Genomic DNA, 24,882 nt, shown 5'->3' with positions numbered 1-24,882 from the left:
GACAAACAGCTTGTCAGAGCTGGCTGTGTTTATCTCTATAGTGTCAGTCTGCTGCTCTCCCCGCCTCCTGCAGAACTCCAGTCCCCGCCTGCATCCCTTCCCTCCACGCTGATTGGAGGGAAGGGACGGGGGCAGGGACCGGAGCTATGCAGGAGGCGGGGGAGCAGCTGAGACTGACACTACAGATGTAAACACAACCTCACAGCATGGCTGTGATTTATGAGGGATTGCAGAGTGCAGGGGGACCTTAGTGGGGTTTGGGATAGCAACAGAGGCTGGGCTGTATAGGCAGATCCAGCCTCTGTAGGCAGATAACATTCTTTAAACCCACCTCGGGTTCTCTTTAAGGTGCCCAACGGTACAATTTTCCTTCTGATGTCGATCTTTTGATGCACTTTTATGATTGAATTGCATAGAAAACTGCGCCATTTATGGCTCAAATCAATGTGATCTGATTTTTTGGGTCGATCAGAAAAGGAAAAATTATTGATCTGAAAGTTGGATTTTACGATTGAATCGGAATGTAAAGCTTTCTTAAATCGTTTCATTAATGGGAACAATCGATAACTGCCTTTTGATTAGTTATGATCGTTAGTTATGAAACGCATGTAAAGATTACATCTGATTAAAAAATGGAACCGTTAATGGGCACCTTTACACTGAGGCCCCTGGTTGCTTGAACTCTCATGCAATCGAAATAACATCCATCCAGCATCAGGCAACTGCCACCCCCGGATAAAAGAGACTCTACTGTACTTTAAATCAAAGAATATTGTTTTTTTTTGCATTGGCCGTTTCCTCTACACAAATGTAAAACTTTCACAGGCATAATTCATGCAATACATCTTTATAACCCTCTCCCTAGAAAGTCAGCGCATGCACATTTCATACAGAGAGGCTCGATGGACACAGGACAACATTGACACAACATTTGGCCCAAAATGTCTCCCAAGTGCTTATCCCTTGCAGCCCTAGATTCCCACTTTTCAATCTTGTTTGCAGGGCCGTCCCCCCCAATGAGGCAAGGGGGGCAATTGCCCAAGGGGGCCCCGAGCTTTGCTGCTCCTCTTCCCCAGCTTTCCTACTTCTTCAAGGATCTCCTCCCCGGGGCCCCATGCAGTGTTGCGAGCAATATTGACATACGTGTAATAAGACGCTCTGGGTTACTAAGTAGAGTTAACCAACGAGGATGGATGGATGAAGGCAGGAGCAGGGGAGGACCTGGGGGGGGGGGGGGGGGGGGGGGAGGGGGGAAGGGGCGTGGCAGCCAGGTAGGGGGGTCAGGGGCCACCACTGTTATTTTGCCCTGGGGCCCCAGCATTGCTTCAACCGGCCCTGCTTGCTTGGGATATTTACTGTATGGAGTTTGCAAGTAGTTTATTTCCCCCCCCCCCCCCCCCACATCCCAAAAACGTAATGTGTTTTCCCCCAAACCTGGAAACAGCCCACAGCAGGATATTTGACTACAACTACAGCGGGAATTAGATTGTGAGCTCCTCTGAAGAGCGGTTAGTGACAGCAGTGGTTCAACATGCTCTGTAAAGTGTCAGTGCTATATAAATACAAAAATAATAATAATATATAACAAATTTACTTTATGACTTTGTGCCCCTTAAAGTACAACTGAATTTATGACATAAATACATCAACTGAACCCTAAATTGCCCAGATCTATAATGCTAGTAAAATACACTGGTGTTTCGTATCTCCCTTGGGAGGCATGAGAACTCACGGTTGCCTATTGTTTACATGTGGTTGCTTATATCAGTAGTCTGTAACAGGCTCAGTGTTTGGTGACCCCCATATTCTGCTTCTAGAGGTTGGATATCATGGTGTCACTATGCAGCCATGCCCCTGTATTAATGATGTCAGCCTGGTCATGTGATCGCTGTGGCAGGCAATGTGGTCAGAGTGAAAATAGTTTTAGCACTGATCTACAGAGATCTACCTATGAAAAGGAAATTGTGCTTTATTATTCCAACCAGGAGACAAATTAATTTGTGAGCTTTGTAACATAATTATACAAGAACTCCAGGAAGCCTAGTTTGTGGATCACTGAGAGGTAGGCGTTCAATGTAAATTATACTCGTCTCCATATCTGTGATTCTGAGAAATACTGCTTAAGAAAGAAAGTACAGTATATAGGAAAGTATTGTGTGGGCAGGATTTTCTCTCCCTACCCCCAATGGAGGAGATGGCAGCAGTAGAGTTCCTTGCTGGCGACCTATTGTTTTCAGGCGATCAGGGAAATGCTTCTTTGGCTTCAAGCATTTACCTCAGCTGTATTCTTTGGCTTCAAGCCTTTACCTCAGCTGTATTCTTTGGCTTCAAGCCTTTACCTCAGCTGTATTCTTTCACTTCAAGTCTTTACCTTAGCTGTATTCTTTCACTTCACACCTTTACCTCAGCTGTATTCCTTCATTTTAAGCCTTTACCTCAGCTGTATTCTTTCACTTAAAGTCTTTACCTTAGCTGTATTCTTTCACTTCAAGTCTTTACCTTAGCTGTATTCTTTCACTTCACGCCTTTACTTCAGCTGTATTCTTAGTGATAATCAATACCTAATCTAAATATGAATCACTCTGGTGGTCTTATGATGTTAGATTTTCAGCACCAGAGTCGTGCAGTGTGCAAGTGATGTAGCTAAGGGGGGAGGTGGCAAACTGCCTATCACATGTTACTATCTATACAGTTATTATATGCTGAACACTCATTTTATTACAACAAACAATAAAATATAGAAAAACAACTAGACTACTGCTTTTATATGAAATATTGCCTTCATCAACCAAATTTAAAGTAAAATTTTCGCTATTTTGTTGAAAAAATGGCAATCCCCTCGCTTCAGCTCTGCGCCTCACAAGGATTTGGCCTTATATTATTTCAGCCTTCTTACCTCTTATGTAAAATGACAAACACAACCATTCCTATGGGTTTGTAACAGAAAATACCAGATGGGTGTGTCAGAGTCTGGTGCAGTGACCTCATTACTCCAGGTATGTGGGAGGAGCTACAAGGCTGCCAGCTCTTCGAAGAGCATTAGGAGATGTCGGCTACTGAGCAGTCTGTACTCTAGAGAGTGCACCGAAGGTTTATGCAATTCTTTGCAAAACAAAACACTATTGTAGTTTCCTGGCAATTTTAGAGCTGAAATAATTGTTTATAGTAACATTACATTGCAAAATGACTTTTGTACTATACCAACATCATTTAAAAAGTTATAATTATTACTATAATTGAATTTAGAAAGCGCCAACATATTCTGTGGCGCTGTACAAAGTAAGAAGCAAACATGGGGCACAAAACAATACAGACAATGGTGTACACCAATATACAAAATACAGAATTGGTACAAAATACAGAATTATGACACCTATTATTGTGACAAAGGCCATTTTGTAACTAACTGTGCCCATTTGAAAAGGTGAAATAGAGATATCCTGAAATCAGGACATTTTAGTGCACTCTCTAAAGTAAGTTCTGCCCAGTAACACCCCAGTATCTCCTACATTTCTGCATAAGTAATTAACCTGCACAAAGTAGGAGGCATTGCAATTATGAGGTAATCAGCACACTGACACACATTCTATAGATAATAAGCTGTCAGGAGCCCTGTGGCCAGCCTGCACTTGTCTCTGCTAGAGATGGGTCGAGGAGACGTGAATAATTCAGAGTTGCATACAAATTGAATGCAAATTGTACTCAGCTCGGAAGTCGGCCAGTCTAATGCTCTTCCTGTCAGTTTCGATTGGTTCTATTTCGCGCAGCCATACAATCGCATTAAACTGGCATGCAAGCCGAATTTATCTGCCTCTTGTTGACCATTTGTGGTATCAGAATCCTGGCAGTCCACAGATCTGAACCAAGGGGAATCGCATTTTACCAACAACACTGACATCCCCTAAAAGCAGTACTTTTTTACCTCATGGTCACATGGGTTAAGTTCCATTTACAGCTAAAGATTTAAGGTCCCCATTAACTTTACAATTTTTAGTGAACAATCAGATTTTGATCAGATTATTCAGATTGTATTGCAAACAGAACGTCTGATGGGTCCAATCGATCCTGAACAATCACATTATCGATCCTTTCCTTGAAGAAATGATCGTTCTGCTTGTAGAATTTTTCCATAGATATCTTAAAGAGGAACTGTAACCCAGGCGTGAACTTCATCCCAATCAGTAGCTGATACCCTCTTTCCCACAAGAAATCTGTACCTATTCGCAAATAGATCATAGGGGGTGGGGGGATTGGTATGGGTAAACACTGACTAAATCATCTATAAGGTCTTGTTCACATTGCTTTCGGCTCGCACCTCCGTCTGTGGTGGGCATTTTTTGCCAAATTGTTTTTAAATGTTTTCTGGTGATTTTCTGCGCATTTGCTCGTTTTTGTGGGCGTTTTTGTAAGCGTTTTTGCAGAGCGTTTCCGTCTTTTGATCCGGAAAAAAATCCGGAAACAATAAATACAATGTATTTTTTTTTAAACGCTCACGCAATCGCTTGCCAATTTTTGTGAGCATTTTGCGTTTTCCCTATACCTTCCATTCAGGCAAATCGCCTCAAAAATGGCCCAAGCACTGCTTTTCTAAGCGGATCGCAAACGAACCACTCAGATATGAACTCTCTCATAGAGAATCATTGCACAAGCGTTTTCAGCTTAAATTTTTACAAAAACGGCTCTAATGTGAACAAGGCCTCAATGAATAGCGTAAAAAATAAGCAATTTTATTCACTGTTCTTTTCACTACAGTTGCTCTAACTGGTGGAGAATAGATATGATCGCAACTTGGATTATTTAGTGGTGTGGATCGACTAAATACGATCTTTTCTTTCAGCCTAAATGTTCTTATCAAAAACATGATCCTTCGCTGAGAATTGTACTGTTAATGGGCACTGTGAGCCTTCACGAAACACTGAGCTAAACTTCCTGGAGTTAAATATTAAACGGCCAGCCTACTTTTTCAGATTTTCGGACAAGCAATGCCGTCAGAAATAAAGTGTGACAATCCTGCCCATCAGCTGGTGACGTTCAGAAAACTATCTAGATACGGTATGGTAAATGAGAGAGACCAGTCACATCTCCACCCTGCTCACAAGCAGGCAGCTAGCTTCCAGCATAAAGCGGGTTAAACACCGAGCTCATCCTGCCTTGCTCTTTTGACATTAGACAGCAGCATTGCATGCTGGGAAAATGGCACAGCTGAGCGTGTGACAGAAGCAGATTTGGTGGTTAGGGGTGCAACGTTCTGCCACAACCCCTGACGGTGGGATGGAAAGAGCAACATTCTGCAAATCGTATGCTTGGAGGCTGAGCTGTGTGTGTGTGTGTGTGTGTTTTGGGGGTTTTTTTCTCCGGCAAACAACAAAGGAAAGCAAGGTTCTGCGGATAGCTTATTCCCAGTCTCTTTAATGTAGCGTCAGACATATGGGGATTTTTTTTTATTTTGTTACTGCCAAAGCAGCGGGCATGGTCTGGCACAGAATGGGCAGCTCTACCCCCTATTCTGCCAGGAAAGCAGAAAGGGGGTAGGAGGGAGACTATTCTATGCCAGAACAGCAGGTCTGGGACGTGCAGCATCTTAGATGCCAAGAGGCACGTTGGCACGTAGTGGGTATCATTTATTTATTTATTTATTTTACTCCGTGAGAGCAGACACAGAGAGTGGGCAGCATTAACCCTCTTTGCCAGAGCAGCTAGCACACACTGGCAAAGAATGGGCAGCAGTGGGCACCCTTCTCTGCCACAGTAGCAGGTCCACACTGGCACGGAAGAGGGTGGCGCGGAGGTTTCTCTGATGATGGGCACTGTTACTCGGAGTTGTAATACTGATGGCTGTTGTCGTAGTGGCCGTCCTCTTCGCCGGTCGGGTACAGGTTGCTGTCAAGGCAGTATTTGGCGTCGTAGACTTGACGCGGGAGACCGTAAACAGTCATGCCTTGTTGAGATGCGCCCTTGTTTGTTCCCATCTGCAAGGGGATGGTCTGGGTGTCACATTGATCCATGCCAAGCTTCTGGTCGAAGATCTGACGCTTGGTGCCGGGGGCCGTCATGCCAGACTTAGGAGAAAGGAAGTGGGAGGAGGGTTATGACAGTCAGCCATTTTGCTCACGGAAGCCATTTTGGGAAGACTGAAGCAATAATCATCCCAACAATACAGTAATAAGTGATATCATTGAATATCGGTGCACAAAGTCCCTAGTGATCTGATTAGTGGAGAATACATAGAATAGCTCTCTGTGCATGTTTTTAAAGGACCAATATCGTGAAAAGTAAAAGTTAAAATACATGTATACCCATTCTTAAAGAGAACCAGAGACGAAGCACCCTCATGTATTTTACCATATACATCAATGGGAATCCCCAACTGAGCATTCAGTCTAGCTTTGCCCCGGAATGATTATAGCTGACTCAGTCTTCTGTGATGTCTTTTCAAGCCCAAGCCTGCCCCCTTGTGGCTCTGCTTTCCTGCTATGTATCCTCGTAGCAGGAAAGCAGAGCCAGGAGAGGGCTGGCTTGAGCTTGAAAAGACATCACAGAAGACTGACTCAGCGATAATCATTCCGGGGCAAAGCTAGACTGAATGCTCAGTTGGGGCTTCTTATCAGAGCTGATAACAAGAAGACTGAGCAGTGAATGATGAAGCAAAGAGCAGAGTAGGTGTTTACTGTCATGTTCCCATTGATGTATATGGTAAAATACATGAGGGTGCTTCGTTTCTGGTTCTCTTTAAGGTGGCCACTAACGGTCCAATATCGAGCCGCAAAATAATTAGAACGATCAGATAATTCTGATCGGGTGTGATTGGATTGGTTCTAAATAATCTCTGTTGATGAGCTCAATCGATTACGTCCGATTGGATTTTCGTCTAACCAAAATTCGGATTTTCTTGTCGGTTGTGATTCTTTCTTGTCGTTGATGGTGTAATGAACGATGCATTACGATATTTCACTTCCGATCCAAATGATCTGATCGTTTGAACAATTTTTCACTAGAAATTCGATCATTAGTGGCCACCTCTATAAGATGTACATTTTTTTCTAGATAAAATTGCACTAAAAATTACTTTTCTTCTACATTCCTGTCGCTTATAGTAGGAAGTAAAAAAATCTGACAGATCTGACCTGTTTTGGATTAGCCCATGTCCTCATGGGAGATTCTCAGAGATCTCTGCATTTTCAAAAGCACTTTTTAAATGGCAAGTTGGTCAGTCATTCTGCTAAAACAGAGTGCAAATGAGTAGGGAGGCTGTCTGACATTTTTGTATAGGTCATTTCCTGGGAGTATTTTTGCAAAAAAAAAATCCAGTAAAGGAGATACAGAGAATCCCCCATGAGGAGATGGACTAGTCCGAAATGTGTCAGAGTTGTACTGCCTACTGTAACAGGAACATAGGATAAAAGTAATTTACTGCGCATTTAAGTACATTTACACAGACATTTGCAATTTATTTTAAACTTAAACATTTTTCACCATAGTGGTCCTTTAAAGTACACCTTAAAGCGGATCCGAGATGAAAAACTAACTATAACAAGTAACTTGTCTATATATCTTATCTAAACTTTAGATAGTTTACACAGCAAATCTGGCTGCAAACAGCTTTAATAGAATATGATTGAATATTCCTTTGATACAATGACAGCAGCCATGTTGTTTGTAAACATTACACAGAGGCAGGCTTATCTGTATCTTGAGCAAAAAAAACCTAACCCCCCCTCCTCCTCCCTCCTCCCTGCCTCTGAAATCTCTGGCTAGTAATACCTCCCCCTCCTCCTGACCAGACTGAGCTCCCATGAGCCCTTGCTACTGCCTTGGCTCGCTGAAAACCTGTGGGCGTGGCTTCTTTAGTTTATAAGGAATTAGAGTACTAAAACAAAAACAAAAAAGTATTTGGCTTAAGGAATGTCCTATAAACAATAGGAAAGGAACACAATTATGCAATGTGTAAAATTTCATCTCTGATCCACTTTAAGCAAGAGGTATATGGAGGCTGCCATATTTATTTCCTTTTAAACAATGCACATTGCCTTGCTGTGCTGCTGATTTCCTGCCTCTAATACTTTTAGCTATAGATGCTGAACAAGCATGCAGATCAGATGTTTCTGACTAAAGTCTGACTGAATTAGCTGCATGCTTGCTTCATGTGTGTGATTTAGACACTACTGCAGCCAAAGACATCAGCAGTACTGCCAAGCAGCTGCTATTGTTTAAAAGGAAATAAATATGGCAGCCTCCACATCCCTCTCACTTTAAAGTGACTATGTAGTGAATCCAAATTATGAATCCATTGGTATCTCCTGATAAATGCTCAAACATAGATCTCAGCATGGAAATCTTTTTGTCTGTCTCATCCAAGCACTAGACAAAAGCAGCTAATAGAGCTTGCCCCGCCTCCTTCTGATGACACATGCTGTCTAGGTGGAGAGTAGACAGCATGAGTCATTAGGATGGATGGGGTAGAGCAATCATATGAGAGTGAATTGCAGGGTTTTTTACAGGAGGCTGGATAACACAGAAGAAAAGATTTGTGCTTTTATTATTGTTTTTTGGATAATGGTTGTAATGGTGGATTCATATTCATGAGTCTTCTACAGGGTTAGTTTAAAGGGAACCTGAGGAGAGAGGGATATGGAGGCTGCCATATTTATTTCCTCTTAAACAATACTAGTTGCCTGGCAGCCCTCCTAATACCGTGTCTCTAATACATTTAACCATTGATCCTGAACAATATGCAGCAGATTAGGTACTCTGACTCAGTTGACTCAAGTTTTACTGGATTAGTCATATGCTTGTTCCAGGGTTTTGACTCTACTTGTGCAAGGAGATCAGCAGGGCTGCCAGACAACTGGCATTGTTTACAAGGAAATAAATATGGCAGCCTCCATATCACACTCACCTCAGGTTCCCTTTAAACCAGATGATAACATTGCACTTCTTGGGAATTGAATACAGAGAGTAAAATGTAACAAAGTTTATCACTTGACTTTACTTTATGGCCTTACCTGGGATGCCCCTTTGTTGGTGCCCATTTGTAAGCTGATTGTAGCTTGGTCCACTGGTTGCTCATTGCCCAGTTTGGGGTCATACAGGTGTCTGCGGGTACCATATGATGTCATCCCTTTTTGGCTGGCAAACTTGTTGGTTCCCATCTGATGAGGAGAAATGGGACATGGGGTGTCAGTGCAAAGAGACTAAGAGTTTCCATTTGTTTTCAACATTAAAGAGGACCTCCTACTACACCTACTACAAAAGTCAGTCAGCCTGCAAGAAAAAGAAAGTTATATTTACCCGAGAAGCCTTGTCCCGCGATGCCGTCCCGAAATCCCTGCATCACCCGACTTCTGGCGCCTGGCCCCGCCTCCTTTCTCTCTACAGAGAAAACCTCCAAGCTGTTTACTAGCGTAAATAGTTTGGCATTTTTTTTCCAGAGCGAAAGGAGGCGGGGCCAGGCGCCGGAAGTGGGTGAGTGAGGGCTTGTTCACCATTGGTGTTTTTCTTTCAGCGCTTTGCTGCCCGCCGGCGATCAGCAAGCGCGGCTACTAATGTATCCCTATGCATACATTCACACTGCGGCGTTTACAATTTCAATCAATCGCAAACACTCTGCATGCAGCATCTTTGGGATGATTGCGCTGTGATTCTTTCTATTGACGGGAATCGCAAGCACAAATCGCGCTGAAATCACAAGATTTTGCCCGTTAATTGCGATCGCAGACCTGACCACAATTGCGAGGGGAAGTGCCAAATGTGAACCGGCCCAGATCTTTATTTAACGCTCACTTGGGACTCTCCATAGGGAGAGAGGGAGGCGCTAGAGGTGAGAGACTGAGCCACCGTTACATCATCAGGCGCCTGTAGGCAAGTGCCTACAGTGCCTTATGGTAAATCCGGCCCTGCCACAGGTGCTGGCAGCTCGCTGCTGCTCCTCCAACACTTTGGAATTTCAGCCAACTGTGCTACAGGACGGCTATGAAAGCAAACCGGAAGGACTAAGGCAGGTAGCTATTAGGAACTTTGTTCTGCCATAAAGCCTAACGCTTCGAATGCATGTCTCATAGCAGCGCTTATATTGCACGCCTGAACCTGCTTTGATCTGCATCCTGCTGCTACAATCTCATCACTGCTGCTGTGGCTTTCTCTCTGATGTGTTGCTGTCAATGTTTGGACGTCTGCGAATGGGACTTCCATGATTGAGTCCAGACTACATTTTATTCCTCATGTATGGATGCAGTATTGCTTTCGGAGTCTGCGAGTGGGACCCTTTTGTGCATGGATTTAACTACTTTGTGGCCGTCTAGCATCCAAATTCAGTTTATCTATTAAAGACTGGGGCGTTGTACTATAGTTAACAATACAGCAACAGTACCTATCACTGTGGTGTGTGACCACATGTGTCATGGGGCAAGCTCCCTGTTTTTAAGGTTTTATGTGTTTTGTGGTGGTGGGTGTTTCTGTGGGTTTGACACTCCATTTTTGTATTTATAATTCTCTCAGGCATACCAATAAATGAACCTTTTATGCCATATTGCACTTCTCTTTTGAAGCGTTAATATGGTTTGAGGTCCAAAAAAACACATGCACAATTACAAATTGTGCTAGTGCCGTGGCTAAGGATCTATGGGCCCCAGTGCAAGGTTTACATGGGGCCCCCCTAGCATAACAATTGATACTGCGCACCAAAACCTGCCAAGGATTTACACAGTGTCAGGTGCAAATAGGGGAATGGAAACAGTTTGTTGATGATTCATACTATTTAAAGCATCTATAGAAGTGATTATTACCAGCACAGGGCCAATAGATAGGTAATATTGTGCTTGAGGGAGGGCCCCTCGGGGCCCCTCTGACCCAAGGGCCCCGATGCGGTCGCTACCTCTGCAACCCCTACTGCTACGCCACTGGATTGTGCTGACAATTAGTACTGGCCCTTATTCTAAGTATGGGATAATAATTCCCTCCAACAATTGCAGCTTTAAAGAGAACCCGAGGTGGGTTTGAAGAATATTATCTGCATACAAAGGCTGGATCTGCCTATACAGCCCAGCCTCTGTTGCTATCCCAAACCCCCCTAAGGTCCCCCTGCACTCTGCAATCCCTCATAAATCACAGCCATGCTGCTGACAAACAGCTTGTCAGAGCTGACTGTGTTTATCACTATAGTGTCAGTCTGCTGCTCTCCCCGCCTCCTGCAGAACTCCAGTCCTCGCCTGCATCCCTTCCCTCCCTGCTGATTGGAGGGAAGGGACGGGGGCAGGGACCGGAGCTCTGCAGGAGGCAGGGGAGCAGCTGAGACTGACACTACAGATGTAAACACAGCCGCACAGCACGGCTGTGATTTATGAGGGATTGCAGAGTGCAGGGGGGCCTTGGGGGGTTTGGGATAGCAACAGAGGCTGGGCTGTATAGGCAGACCCAGCCTCTGTATGCAGATAACACACCTCGGGTTCTCTTTAAAAATGTTAAAATGGGATCCTAGGGTTTCTTCCCCCCCTAATGATAAGAGATATAGATGGACAGGATTGAAATAAACAAACTACTGAACAGTGTATTCATTCACTAGCGTTAATCAATTAGTGATGGCTGAACAGTTCTGTGCATTTATCGCCATCTAGTGGATTAATTGCAGTATGACAATTATTCCTAAAGTGTATTGCGCAGGTAAGGCTTCTTTCAGAGAACTCAAGCATTAACCGGACACACTTGTTTTGTCACTAACAGGCAACAGGTACCAGAAGGGGTTAATGTTGAGGCGGGAGGTTCTAGTTAGGCGTCAGGAAGAGGGTGAATGTTAAGTATGGTAAGGGTGCCCAATAAAAGTACAATCTCCCAAACCTAAAATGAATCGGATACCGTTAATGTTGCCGATCAACGACAAACGGTCGTTCTATCGATCGTTCCGTCAATCCGATTGTCAGAACAATTTTTTTTGACTGATGAGATTGCTTATAGATTTATCCTGTGTTGGTAGGCCCGAACGATCGTTTATCATCAACGATCGGATTGTTTGATCATCCTGAAAATTGGATTGTTAATAGGCACCTTAAAGAGACACTGAAGCGAAAAAAAAATGATATAGTGAATTGGTTGTGTACTATGAATAATTACTAGAAGATTAGCAGCAAAGAAAATATTCTCATACTTTTATTTTCAGGTATATAGTGTTTTTACTAACATTGCATTATTCTATAATATGTGCACATTACACAACACTCAGCATTCAAAATGAGTCTTTCAGAGCAGTCTGTGAAGTAATGACCTCTCCTCTAGCAGAGGAAAAGTAAATAGTCCAGGAACACTTGAGATAATAAAAGTCAGATAACAGCCCTCTCCAAGACTAACTTAGTCGGAGAGCTTAATGGCTTGTTTGCATAGAGATAACAACGAGAGTTTCTCAACTCTCCCTGCACTGGAAACAATTAGACTGATGTATCTGATCTTAATGTTTTATTTCTTAGCTGTGCTACATATACAAATCATTATATCATCTTTTTTTTTTCGCTTCAGTGTCTCTTTAAGGACTCTTTCATATTTGGTAGAGGCTGTGGCATGCGATTGCCAGGCACTCACACTGCAATGCTCTCAAAAACCGGCACCATGCGGTAGCATAGCAGTGCAACCAAATCAATGAGGCATACTTTACATTGAAAGTTCCGGGATAAATCTGCATGCCGCATGGTAACAGACTGCATGCAGTGCGTTGCTGCACTGAGACTCACACCACTGCAAAGCACCACAATCCACTGTGATAGCTCCATAGGGTTATCACCGTTCCTGCGATAGGATGTGGCGTTTTCATGTAACGCAACCTGCGGTGTCACACGACGTGTAAAAGGGGCTTAAGAGTTGAGTGCAGCATCAGGAAGGGGGGTTTCTCTATGGGGGATCTGTTCAGAGCAGGGGTGTCAAACTCGAATACAAAGTGGGCCGAAATTGTACAGTGGGACCTAGTCGCAGGCCAACCTCAATGTCTACTGGCCCCCTTCCTCCCTTATAAAGTTCCATGGCGTCTAATGCTCCCCCCCGTGACCCATATACAGTTTCTTGGTGTCTAGTGGTCCCCCTCCCTCCTCTATAATGTTCCCTGGTGTCTATTGGGCCCCCTGCAACCCCTATACAGTTCCCTGGAGTCTAATGGTCCTCCTTCCCCTATACAGTTCCCTGGTGTCTAGGGGCCCCCACCCTCCCCTGTACAGTTCCCTAGTGTTTAGTGCTCCCCCCCCCCCCCCCCCAATATGGTTGCTCTGGTGTACTAGGGCTTTACCTCCAATATAGCTTCCCTGGTGGTCTAGAGTGGGCCAAAGATAATGCAAAGGGGAGTAACCACTTGAGGGCCAGATTGAATGGCTCTGAGGGCCAGATTTGGCCCATGGGCCGGAGTTTGAAATGCATGGCTTAGAGTATCCAGATTATGGGAGAAATGATGAAACCATTCCCAAAAAATAGTTTCACACAGCCAAAGCTGGGCATCATGAATGGCAGCAAATTCACATACATAATATTTATCTCAGTGGAAGGGGCGGGGCATCAACACCGCACAGGCTATGTAGACACAACAGTGGCCTTGGGAGGCAGAGACTGTGTAGTCACATGACTACCTAGTACCTCAACTGGCTGTTTTTGGGTAAGTGTAACTACTGTTGGAGGGGGGAAGGAGGATGGATTGCTTTATCTACTTGCTATGGTAGTTTGGTTAAACCCAGCAGGTCTGTTCAGTACTCTCTGACTTACCTGCAGCCCAATAATATTCCTTCCCTCCTTGAGTTTTTGAGCGTTGAATTTTCTCTCCTGTGGATCAGCGTACTTTACTCCAATGTCCACTTTGGCACCTCTTGTCTTGGCCTGGAAAGGTATAAGAATTAAAACATACCGGTGAGGTTCTGGAGAATGTCATGCACTACTTTGGCAAGCTCTGCCATCAGTAAACATGCCTATAGTAAGGTACATATGGAGGCAGCTATCACATCATTCCAGGAGCATAACTAAAAATCATGCCCCCCCCTACCTCCCCCCAGCAAATCTTTGGTGGGGCCCCTTAGGCCTGGTTTGCACAGACATTCGCCCCGGCGTTCGGGACTCATCGTTAACTGCTCCCATTCATGTGCACGGGAGCGTTTGTACCGGGCTTTAATCAGCACAGAGGCACTAGGCGTGTTCTCCTTCTGTTGTTGCCTGAGGAAGCAGAAGTATACCTGCGAAACGCGTTGCCTGTAATATTTGGAGTATGTAAATACATTTTTCTTGCTGATAATTAACAGCTTTGTGTCTGTTTGGGATGGTAAGTCCACCACTGCCTCCCTAACAATTTTAGCATATTTTATCCTTTTGGCGCCTCTGTGCACTTTCTACAAGGGCTTTAACCAGCGTTTGCGCGAACGCAGTGCTCCGATCCCAATTTCCATGTCGTTTAAAGCAACCCTGGACGCCACATGTAGTGTCCAGGGTTGGTTAACTGCCGCGCTGCTAGTGTCCCTCTGTGGGGACAAAAACACTTATCATGACAGAAAGGTGCCGAAAGCCGGAATGGGCTGCCGCCGAGACCCTGCTGAACGAGACGCTGCTGGAAGCCGAGCGGACGTCCATGTGAATGATCCCTAAATGTTCACAAGCCTACCGTTACCTCCTCTTGGTGACCCTCACAGCCTATTGGCTCATCTCACAAGGGTCATATAACATGTGTGGCCATCAGGATCTCCACACCCATAACAAGTGTAGCCACAAAAACACCTCTGGGCCATATGCAATTCATTTTTGTCACCTGAGTTTTCTCCCAGGAGATCATTTTTCATTTTGAAATTAAAATAACTTTCCAGCACTTTTCAATTAAAAGAAAAGTACAAAAAAGTAAAGGGAAACATACTATCAAAATTATTTTTTAGCGTTTTCTTGCTTTCTGATGGCTTAACCTCCCTGGCGGTATGCCCGTCACAGTGTCGGGCAAGCCGCCGCAGGGGATCGCATGGCCCCGGGAGGATTTTTTTAAAAAATAAAACTTGCGCCATATTCTTCAGCTAGCATTTCGCTAGCTACTTATGTCTCCCAAGTCCCTCCGATTGCCTCCGATCACCACCGGTATACGTACCCCCGAGGGATCCCGCGATGGCGCAGCCTCCCAATCAGCTTCAGGCTTCGCTGTGGGGAGGATCGGAACTGCGCATGACGTCATTTCCGATCGTCGAGATAGCGACAGTGAAGCTGGATCGGGAAGCTGCGGCTCTCATGGGATCGCGGAGTGGTAAATATTACCAGCGGCGAACTGGGGGTTTAGTTGGTTGCCGGGGGGCTTGGGGAACATAATTAGCTAGCGAAGTGCTAGCTTAAGTATATAGGGAAACTTTTATTTTAAAAAATCCAACCGCGAACGCAGCCTCTAGAACTGCGTATCGCCAGGGAGGTTAAAATGCATTTTATTGACAAATGTAAAAATATCACCCAGGAGAAAACTCAGGAGAAAAAGTGAATTGCATATGGGCCCTGATCTGAAGTATAGTCCCCTGTATAGGAGGAAGGGAAGGTTAGTAGTTGGGGCCCCCACAGCTCTGGGTCCACCTGCAGTCACAAAGGCTTCTCCCCTCTAGTTAGTTACACCACTGCATAATTCTTAACAAAATTGTCGTTTCCTTCAACACTGTTGTATCTACTGACCCAGAACAAGTATTCATATCAGATGTCTGAACACTTTGGTGCAAAAGTGTTTTGGTGCAAAAGACCGCCTGGGGAACCAAAGCGTTAAGTGGAGCAGCAGGTTATCCAATGGGGCAACCGAGTCAACAGGAAGCAGATTGGGGGCAGGGCCTGCTGGGGGACCAGAATGTTTGTTAGGAACAGAGGAGGACCCAGGCTGGGAACCACATTAGGAATAGGAAATGTATGTATCATTTAAGTAGTCATTCTGGCAATCCACCACTGGGTGGCAGACAAATCACATTTTGCTGAATTAACTTTTATGGTGTATAGAAATGTGTGTAGCCACTCCTGTGTAGCAGAACTCATGGTGAAGTTAGCTCCCAGTTGTATCAGGGGCATGCTGTAACTGCTAATCTTTATGATGTAAGCTCCGCACACATGCTAGATGAAATCCAGCGTATGTATGGCAGCCACCGACCCCTATCAACCGCTCGGCAAGCAATCCGCTGGGTGGATTGCTTCGGCCATGTCGAAGAGCATTGTTCTTCCCACTTACCCAGCCAACCATATGATGTCACTACCGTGCCGATCCGCCCCCTGCGTAGCAACAGAGCACGTCACTAGCCCTTACCTCCAGTGCACCCCCCACCAGGAGGATGAGGTGGCCCGGGACACAAGAAGGGGTGCTGCGGGACATGGAACCGTGGCTCCCAACCTGGGGCAGTCCCGGGGAAATCCTGATGGTTAGGAGGCATGTGGTAGGCTGTAGGCTAGCGACGCATCTGTACAGCCTCAACCCTGCAATGTTGCACGGGTGACACTATCTGCTGAACCATTATACATTATAGTACCTCTTACAGTCAGACAGGAGGACATAACCATATCTGTATATTCAAGAATATGCATTTATAGCAGGTACCACAGGGCACCTTCTCAGCGACTTACCACGCTAGCTAACGCCAATAGTGTTGACTGGACTTGGGTCAGGTTGGTGTTCTCAAACAGGTCGTTCGCTTCAAATATATCATGAGGTCTGACGCCATACACTGTGATTGCCTTGATGAAGTTTCCAATGTTTTCCAGCTGCGGAGAAACAGACCAAATTGACCACAATGGTAATAAATGTACCATCATTTTAATTCATACATATTAATAAAATATATGGCTTTACCACAGATGCACAGTGACCCTCTCTATTGTCAGTTTATTTTCATTGCAGAGTTCCAAAATGACAGATCTAATTAAAGAACACCTGTAGTGAGAAGTACAGTATATGGAGGCTGCCATATTTATTTCCTTTTAAAGGACACCTGAAGCGAAAATAAATGAATGAAATAAACAATTGTATCTATTTTCCTTCTCCTAAAAATGACTTTTGAAGATATTCCACAGTTTTATTTTATGTTTAAATTAACTTAAGTTTTAACTGTTTTAGGCTACTTACACACCAAGACGTTGCGTTTTAGGGGACGTTATGGTCACATAAGTTGCCCCTAACGCAACGTCTGGTGTTCTTAGATGTGGACGTCAGAGTGAGCCGCGTTGTGCAGCTCACTCTGGCGTCCGTGATGCCGCGATGCGTACTCTTGGACACATGCGGCATCACGTGGTCCCGCCAGCCAATCGCTGCACAGAGCGGCGCTCCAGGAAGTAAACACTGCACGTCACACCGTGCAGTGAATATTAATTAGCCATGTGGCTGGCCGAGGAGGAGAAGGGAAGACCTCCTCCTCCAACACTACTGAGCATGTGCGCACAGTCTAACGCGGCTTAGCCGCGCATAACGCCGTAGCATGCAGCACATTCAACTGACGTCCTGCGTTACAATGTAACGCAACGTGGGCACTGTGAACAGCCCATTGATTTTTCATTACTGTGCGGTGGGCTGCGTTACAGGCTGCACTAACGTCTCACTGTGAAAGCAGCCTTATTGGTTTTGCTCAACGACACATTCATTGAAGTATGCCAGAGCTAAAATCTATGAATTATTGACCCTTTTATTTCTTTCCTGCTCTCAGAAGCCATTTTCTGCTAGGAAAGTGTTTTATAGTTGGATTTTTTTATCAGTGAGGGTCACACTGTAGTCACTTCCTGTCTGAGTCAGGACTGAGTCAGCCACTTACATACCTGATATTTAACTCTTTCAGGCAGAGAAAGAAAAAAAGGAACACCGCATAGTTATTTGTGTACTTGGCACTGTACATACCCATGTCTATCTCATCATGTCACATGTCACCTCAGGTATCCTTTAAGCAATACTAGTTGCCTGGCTATCCTGCTAATCCCCTCTGCCTTCAATACTTTTAGCCATAGACCCTGAACAAGCATGCAGCTCAGGTGCTCTGACTGAAGTCTGACTAGATTAGCTGCATGCTTGTTTCAGGTGTGTGATTCAGACACTACTGCAGCCAAATAGATCAGCAGGGCTGCCAGGCAACTGGTACTGTTTAAAAGGAAATAAATATGGCAGCCTCCAAATGTCTTTCACCTCAGGTGTACTATAAAGGATAATTATTTGTCCTCAAGATGACATTGATTAGTAATGAAAATTATGACCACTAGTGACTTGCTCATTACCACTAAGGTAGCTTTAAAGTGGCCAGACACCATACAATCTTTAAAATATATTTTAATATAAAATATTGTAATCAATTTTTCTGACTGATTGTAACATTTAAAAAAATCTGAACAATGTAGTACACACATATGTTACATTTTTACCCAATTATGAAAAAAATGATTGAAAACTCAGAGAAAATTACCTGCAAGTATATATAAGGAAATTGACAATCTACCCTACACCATTCAATTTTCAGAAAAATTCATCAGAAAAATCCAGCCCTCCTGATAGACTTTTATCAAATAAAAATGGGAAATCCGATCGGATTTCTTACTCAAATAAAAAAAAGCTTTCGATTCTGTGGAAAATCCGATCGTTTTTATCAAATTGCTGTAAAATTTTCTTGTATCGTGTGTGTTCACCTTTACACTTATCAAAAATCGCATCTGGATAGCAAGTTTGTCAACACGTTTTTAAAAAAAAGGTGAATTTCCATTGATTTCCATTGTAATCGCGTGTTGGCAAAACTTGCTATCCAGATGCGCTACGTCCAGTCCTGTCAGCGTAGCGTGCGCTCTTGCAATGCTCCTAACTGCTGCGTGATGTGCTTGCATCGCGACCGCGGTCCTCCACTAGTGCAGCCACAAATTAAAGTGGTAACGGCCGCGCTAGTGGAGTACCGCGGTATTCCACTAGCGCTATACAAGCACATCGCGTGGCAGTTAGAAGCATTGCACCTAACTTAAAGAGAGGCTTAAGCCTAGAAAAAAAAAAAGTTTTACTCACCTGGGGCTTCTACCAGCCCCCTGCAGCCGTCCCGTGCCCAGGGCCGGATTTGTATTCTTTACCGCCAAAGGCCACTGTCACCGTCCGCCCTCCTTCAGTATAGGTAGCCAGATGACCCCTCCCCCCTTCCCTCTAGTATAGACTAGCCAGATGACCCCCCCCCCTTTCGCTCCAGTGTAGGTAGCCAGATGACTCCTTCCCCCTTTCCCTCCAGTATAGGTAGCCAGATGACCCCTCCCCCCTTTGCCTCCAGTATAGGTAGCCAGATGACCTCTCCCCCCCTTTCCCTCCAGATTAGGTAGCCAGATGACTCCCTTCCTTTTCCCACTCCCCCCTTTCAGTATATGTAGCCAGCTCTCCTTCACACCGCAGCAGCCATCAGTGTCACTCATTTCTCAGCTCTTCTCCAGTACAGAAGCTTCCTCTTCACCTCTGACTCCAATGCTGCCCAAGCCCATAACCACCGGCCACAATGCAAATGTGCACAGAGAGCAAGGTGGCTGCTGCACAGGCCGCTGGCAGCAGAGTGCCATGGTCAGGCACTTGCCTGGTCTCCCTGCATTGCAGCATTTGCAGCTTGCAAATGCTACATAAGTTTAGCTTGCTGCTTTGGTGCACTTGCTCCTGTGGTGCCCTAGGCCATGGCCTAGGCGGCCTTGGCCAAAATCCGGCCCTGCCCGTGCCCTCGCAGTCACGATCGGAGCCCCGTGTCCCCCACCACCAGCTACTTTCACTTCGCTGACAGGCCTGGCCACGCGCGGCCTTCTAGGCATTCCCATCCACAATAGCATCCTGCGCCTGTGCAGGGCATTGTTGCGTACAGGAACGCATAGAAGGAGACGCGTGGCCAGGCCTATGCAGGCGCAGTGAGCCTGTCGGCCGAAAGTGAAAGTAGCTGGAGGCGGGGGACAGAAGGACCCGATAGTGACTGTGAGGGCATCGGGGCAGCTGCAGGGGGCTGGTAGAAGCCCCAGGTGAGTAAAACTTTTTTTGCTTAGGCTTAAGGATCCCTTTAAGAGTGCATGCTATGCTGACAGGACCATGCGTATCGCGTGCGCGCTTAAATGAATCCACGCTGTGTGTACGTGTTAGATTTAGTGAATCAAGCCTATGGTGTCTGGAAAATGTGTGCATGGTTCCCACTATGAGCATTGCTGTGCAGGTTTCAGTGACAAGTATAGTTTGTAATACACAAAGATGTCAGGCAGCGTCCTAGCTACAAGTCATGGAGACCCCTGATCAACTTTGATGAGCCCCCAAATACTCAAAATCTCCATGGTGACCCTCATGAACTGGGGGCCAATCTGCCTGTAGGTACGCTGATTCCCTCCAGCCATAACACTTGTTATGGTGGATGTGCAATGTATGGTAGGGATCGATCCCTCTCTGATAAAATTCTGATCAGAGAGGGTTTGATCGCTTATCCACATTGGGTGGCAATCTATGTGCGTATGACCACCTTTAAAGGGAACCAGAGACAAGGGGAACCTTCAAAAAGTAAAAAGATTTTATGTATGCCTGGGGTTTCCTCCAGCCCCATAAGCCTGGATCACCTCTAGCCGCCGGTACCAGGTCCCGTCACTTCTGCCGGACGCCGCCAGTTTTCCGCATCCACAGGGACTCCCTCCATCTCTTTACGCATGTGCCTGCACAGTACGGAGGGAGCTCACTGCGCTTGCGTCAACTGGCCCTGACTGGCAGAAATGACGAGACCCAGTACCGGCGGATGGAGGCAGCGGAGGATGGTGGCGTGGGAGCGATCCAGGCTTATGGGGCTGGAGGAAGCCCTAGGTATGTAGAAATCTGTTTATTCTTTGTCTCTGGTTCTCTTTAAGGACCCTTCCACACCAAATGCGTCAAGTAGCCTTAAAGGGAGTCTGAAGCAAAAATACAAACAAAAGACAGATACTCCCCTAAGGAGAGGCCGCAGGGCCGGTTCAAGTGATAATGGGGCCCTAGGGCAAGATTAGCCTGGGGGCCCCCCAACAGACACCACCCCGACCAAAGAGCGTCATCAGAGGCCCTTTGTTGCAGCCAAATTTCCCTCCTGGGCCCCTGAGCTGGCTGCTGACCCTCCCCCAATCACCCCCCAACTTAACAGACTCTGCAGTGTCCCTGGGGAGCAAAAGTTCAGATGGGGGAGGGACAACTAGGGGGCCCCTACAGGCTCTGGGGCCCTGGGGCAACTGCCTATTTTTTCCTATGGTAGCTCCGGCCCTGGGAGAGGGAAGGCTCTGGGTCCTTTAGAGCCTTCACATTCTCCTCACGGTCCAAGCGTTCCAGCGCTGGCTCCCCCGTTAGCAGAGGCTGTTATCTGCCGCTGCCCGAGGCTTCAGAAGTCTTCAGGGGCCCGAGTGCATTCATTACTCGTCCTGATATTGCTCACTATTACCACCACGCACCCGATCGACCACAATGGGCCGACATCTTGCAGCATCTCCAATCAACATGCTCGGCCCGAAATTGGTTGCATCATCTGGAGGGTATGCACTTCTCGACACCAATTTTCATCCAATTTGATAATAATTATCGAATCGGATGGTTGATTGGCCGCCAAGTCAATAGATGTATGGCCACCTTTACTGTAATGCAGGAAAGCTGGACATTGTTATCTGGCATACGGTATATTGTCCTTCCAAACTAGGTAGGACAACACTAATGCCTCGTGGTCACTAAGGGTGCCACATGTTCCCACCTGACTGTCCCACCCACCAGGTGATTTCATAGAGAAGAGGAAACAAGCTGTCATGCAGGTACAAGTACATCGGATCCATGAGCAAGGAATTCTGTGCAGATGTTGGGTTCAGTTGGATATTAGGATGGGTTACCTGGTGCCAGTTCTGTGTAGACTCATTGATCTTCTTGACGGAGCCAGGCTGCAGCTTGTTGATTAATCTGTGAAAAGAACAGGCTTGTTATGTACTGAACTACCCAGGAGCCAGCAGTGTCAGCTCTGCTACCCTCTAGTGTACAAGTGTCACTTTCATCACATACAGGTAGGGGGCAGAACTGAGGCAGAAACACAATTATCTGGTCTCTACAAAGTATTAGAGACTTTGGGGTTGATTCATTAAAGGAAAACTGAGGTGACATGTGACATGATGAGATAGACATGGGTATGTACAGTGCCAAGCACACAAATAACTAGGCTGTGTTCCTTTTTATCTTTCTCTGCCTGCAAGAGTTACAAATCAGGTATGCAAGTGACAGTTTCTATCCGGCTCGGACCGGGTCAGACTATAGCATAACCCTCACTGATTAGTAATTACAGCCATAAAACACTTTCCTGTTAGTAAATGGCTTCTGAGAGCAGGAAAGAGATAAAAAGTGTCAAAAATTCATAGATTTGAGCTCTGACATACTTCAATGAAGGTGTCATTGAGCAGAGACAATGCAACAGTAAAAACTTAAAAACTAGATTTAAATATAAAATAAAACTGTGCGATGTCTAAAAAAGTCATTTGTAGGAGAAGGAGGATAGATACAATTGTTATTCTCATCAGTTTATTTTCACCTCGGATGTCCTTTAAGCTGCACTGCTATTTAATTATAGGTTAGGGTTGATGTCTCTGGTAATTCAAATGTATGATATCCAGCTGCAGAGAGCAGACAGGAAATTCTTCACATCTGATTGCAGTTGATAGCACTAGTGCGAATGGATGTAGTCCGATTCTATCGATTTTCACGGTGTCCTTTGGCATGCGTAGCATATGTGGCGTCTGGGAAATTTGTACACATGACTGTTTTTTAGGCATAGACACACCAGGCAGGTACCTAGGGTGACAGCTGCTTGAGGGGGCACCATGGAGCTATTCTTAGCATAACATGCTTTATAGAATTCTTATACACAGCTTCTAGTTCCATTAAGACAGGGATGAAAGGTAATTGTAACATCTAAATGGCACCACTGATAAGCATAACAAAGACTGCCTGAGTAGCAATGAATAGCACGTACTGTTTATGAGGTAATGTAATTGCCTTGATTTGCTCTGTATTGACTGTTGCAACTCTTCTGGATTTCCAGGACAATATTGCAACCCGTAGAGACCCAGGCTTCTCATAAACAGTATGATTGTTTCTTTATAAAGTGTATACACACCACTCTTAACATTTCTACAAAGAATGTGTTATGTGAGTTGAGTGAGTTTGAGCTAGTGAGGTGTATCTGGCCTGGTAATAATACATACAGTGGGTTGCAAAAGTATTCAGCCCCCTTGAAGTTTTCCACATTTTGTCATATTACTGCCACAAACATGCATCAATTTTATTGGAATTCCACATGAAAGACCAACACAAAGTGATGTACATGTGAGATGTGGAATGAAAATCATACATGATTCCAAACATTTTTTACAAATAAATAACTGCAAAGTGGTGTGTGCATAATTATTCGGCCCCCTTTGATCTGGGTGCAGTCAGTTGCCTATAGACATTGCCTGATGAGTGCTAATGACTAAATAGAGTGCACCTGTGTGTTATCTAATGTCAGTACAAATACATCTGCTCTGTGAGGGCCTCAGAGGTCGTCTAAGAGAATCTTGGGTGCAACAACACCGTGAAGTCCAAAGAACACACAAGACAGGTCAGGTATAAAGTTATTGAGAAATTTAAAGCAGGCTTAGGCTACAAAAAGATTTCCAAAGCCTTGAACATCCCACAGAGCACTATTCAAGTGGTCATTCAGAAATGGAAGGAGTATGGCCCTACTGTAAACCTACCAAGACAAGGCCATCCACCTAAACTCACAGGCCGAAGGAGAGCGCTGATCAGAAATGCAGTCAAGAGGCCCATGGTGACTCTGGACGAGCTGCAGAGATCTAGAGCTCAGGTGGGAGACTCTGTCCATAGGACAACTATAAGTCATGCACTGTACAAAGTTGGCCTTTATGGAAGAGTGGCAAGAAGAAAGGCATTGTTAACAGAAAGCATAAGAAGTCCCGTTTGCAGTTTGCCACAAGCCATGTGGGGGACACAGCAACCATGTGGAAGAAGGTGCTCTGGTCAGATGAGACCAAAATGGAACTTTTTGGCCAAAATGCAAAACGCTATGTGTGGCGGAAAACTAACACTGCACATCACTCTGAACACACCATCCCCACTGTCAAATATGGTGGTGGCAGCATCATGCTGGGGGTGCATCTCTTCAGCAGGGACAGGGAAGCTGGTCAGAGTTGATGGGAAGATGGATGGAGCCAAATACAGGGCAAACTTGGAAGAAAACCTCTTGGAGACTGCAAAAGACTTGAGACTGGGGCGGAGGTTCACCTTCCAGCAGGACAATGACCCTAAACATAAAGCCAGGGCAACAATGGAATGGTTTAAAACAAAACATATCTATGTGTTAGAATGGCCCAGTCAAAGTACAGATCTAAATCCAATCGAGAATCTGTGGCAAGATCTGAAAGCTGCTGTTCACAAACGCTGTCCATCTAATCTGACTGAGCTGGAGCTGTTTTGCAAAGAAGAATGGGCAAGGATTTCAGTTTCTAGATGTGCAGAGCTGGTAGAGACATACCCTAAAAGACTGGCATCTGTAATTGCAGCAAAAGGTGGTTCTACAAAGTATTGACTCAGGGGGCTGAATAATTACGCACACCCCACTTTGCAGTTATTTATTTGTAAAAAATGTTTGGAATCATGTATGATTTTCGTTCCACTTCTCACGTATACACCACTTTGTATTGGTCTTTCATGTGGAATTCCAATAAAATTGATTCATGTTTGTGGCAGTAATGTGACAAAATGTGGAAAACTTCAAGGGGGCCGAATACTTTTGCAACCCACTGTATATCCTTTATTGAGAAACAATATTTTTGTATCTAACCTATCAATGAATCATTGCTGCCTGCAGAGCCAATTATTGTAGGCTACAGACTTCCTTCCTATTCATGAGTTTAGGGGGTGGGAAGTGGGAG

The 24,882-nt window shown here is 45.1% G+C and overlaps 1 protein-coding gene across 1 annotated transcript in view; it reads right to left on the bottom strand.

Moving 5' to 3' along the window:
• Positions 1-756: 756 nt before the first annotated feature.
• CNN1 (calponin 1) overlaps positions 757-24,882 on the bottom strand; it is an 87,262-nt gene continuing 63,136 nt past the window's right edge. The window contains exons 3-7 of the mRNA XM_068274282.1: positions 21,796-21,862; positions 16,567-16,704; positions 13,726-13,836; positions 9,003-9,149; positions 757-6,059 (exon numbers count right to left, since the gene is read on the bottom strand). Coding sequence (XP_068130383.1) covers positions 5,811-6,059; positions 9,003-9,149; positions 13,726-13,836; positions 16,567-16,704; positions 21,796-21,862 — 712 coding nt within the window. The 3' untranslated portion in view covers positions 757-5,810. The remainder of the gene's footprint in view (positions 6,060-9,002; positions 9,150-13,725; positions 13,837-16,566; positions 16,705-21,795; positions 21,863-24,882) is intronic.

This window comes from Hyperolius riggenbachi, chromosome 3 (assembly GCF_040937935.1).
Source record: "Hyperolius riggenbachi isolate aHypRig1 chromosome 3, aHypRig1.pri, whole genome shotgun sequence".
NCBI classification, from domain to species: Eukaryota; Metazoa; Chordata; class Amphibia; order Anura; family Hyperoliidae; genus Hyperolius; species Hyperolius riggenbachi.
This window is presented reverse-complemented; position numbering and strand designations above follow the sequence as displayed.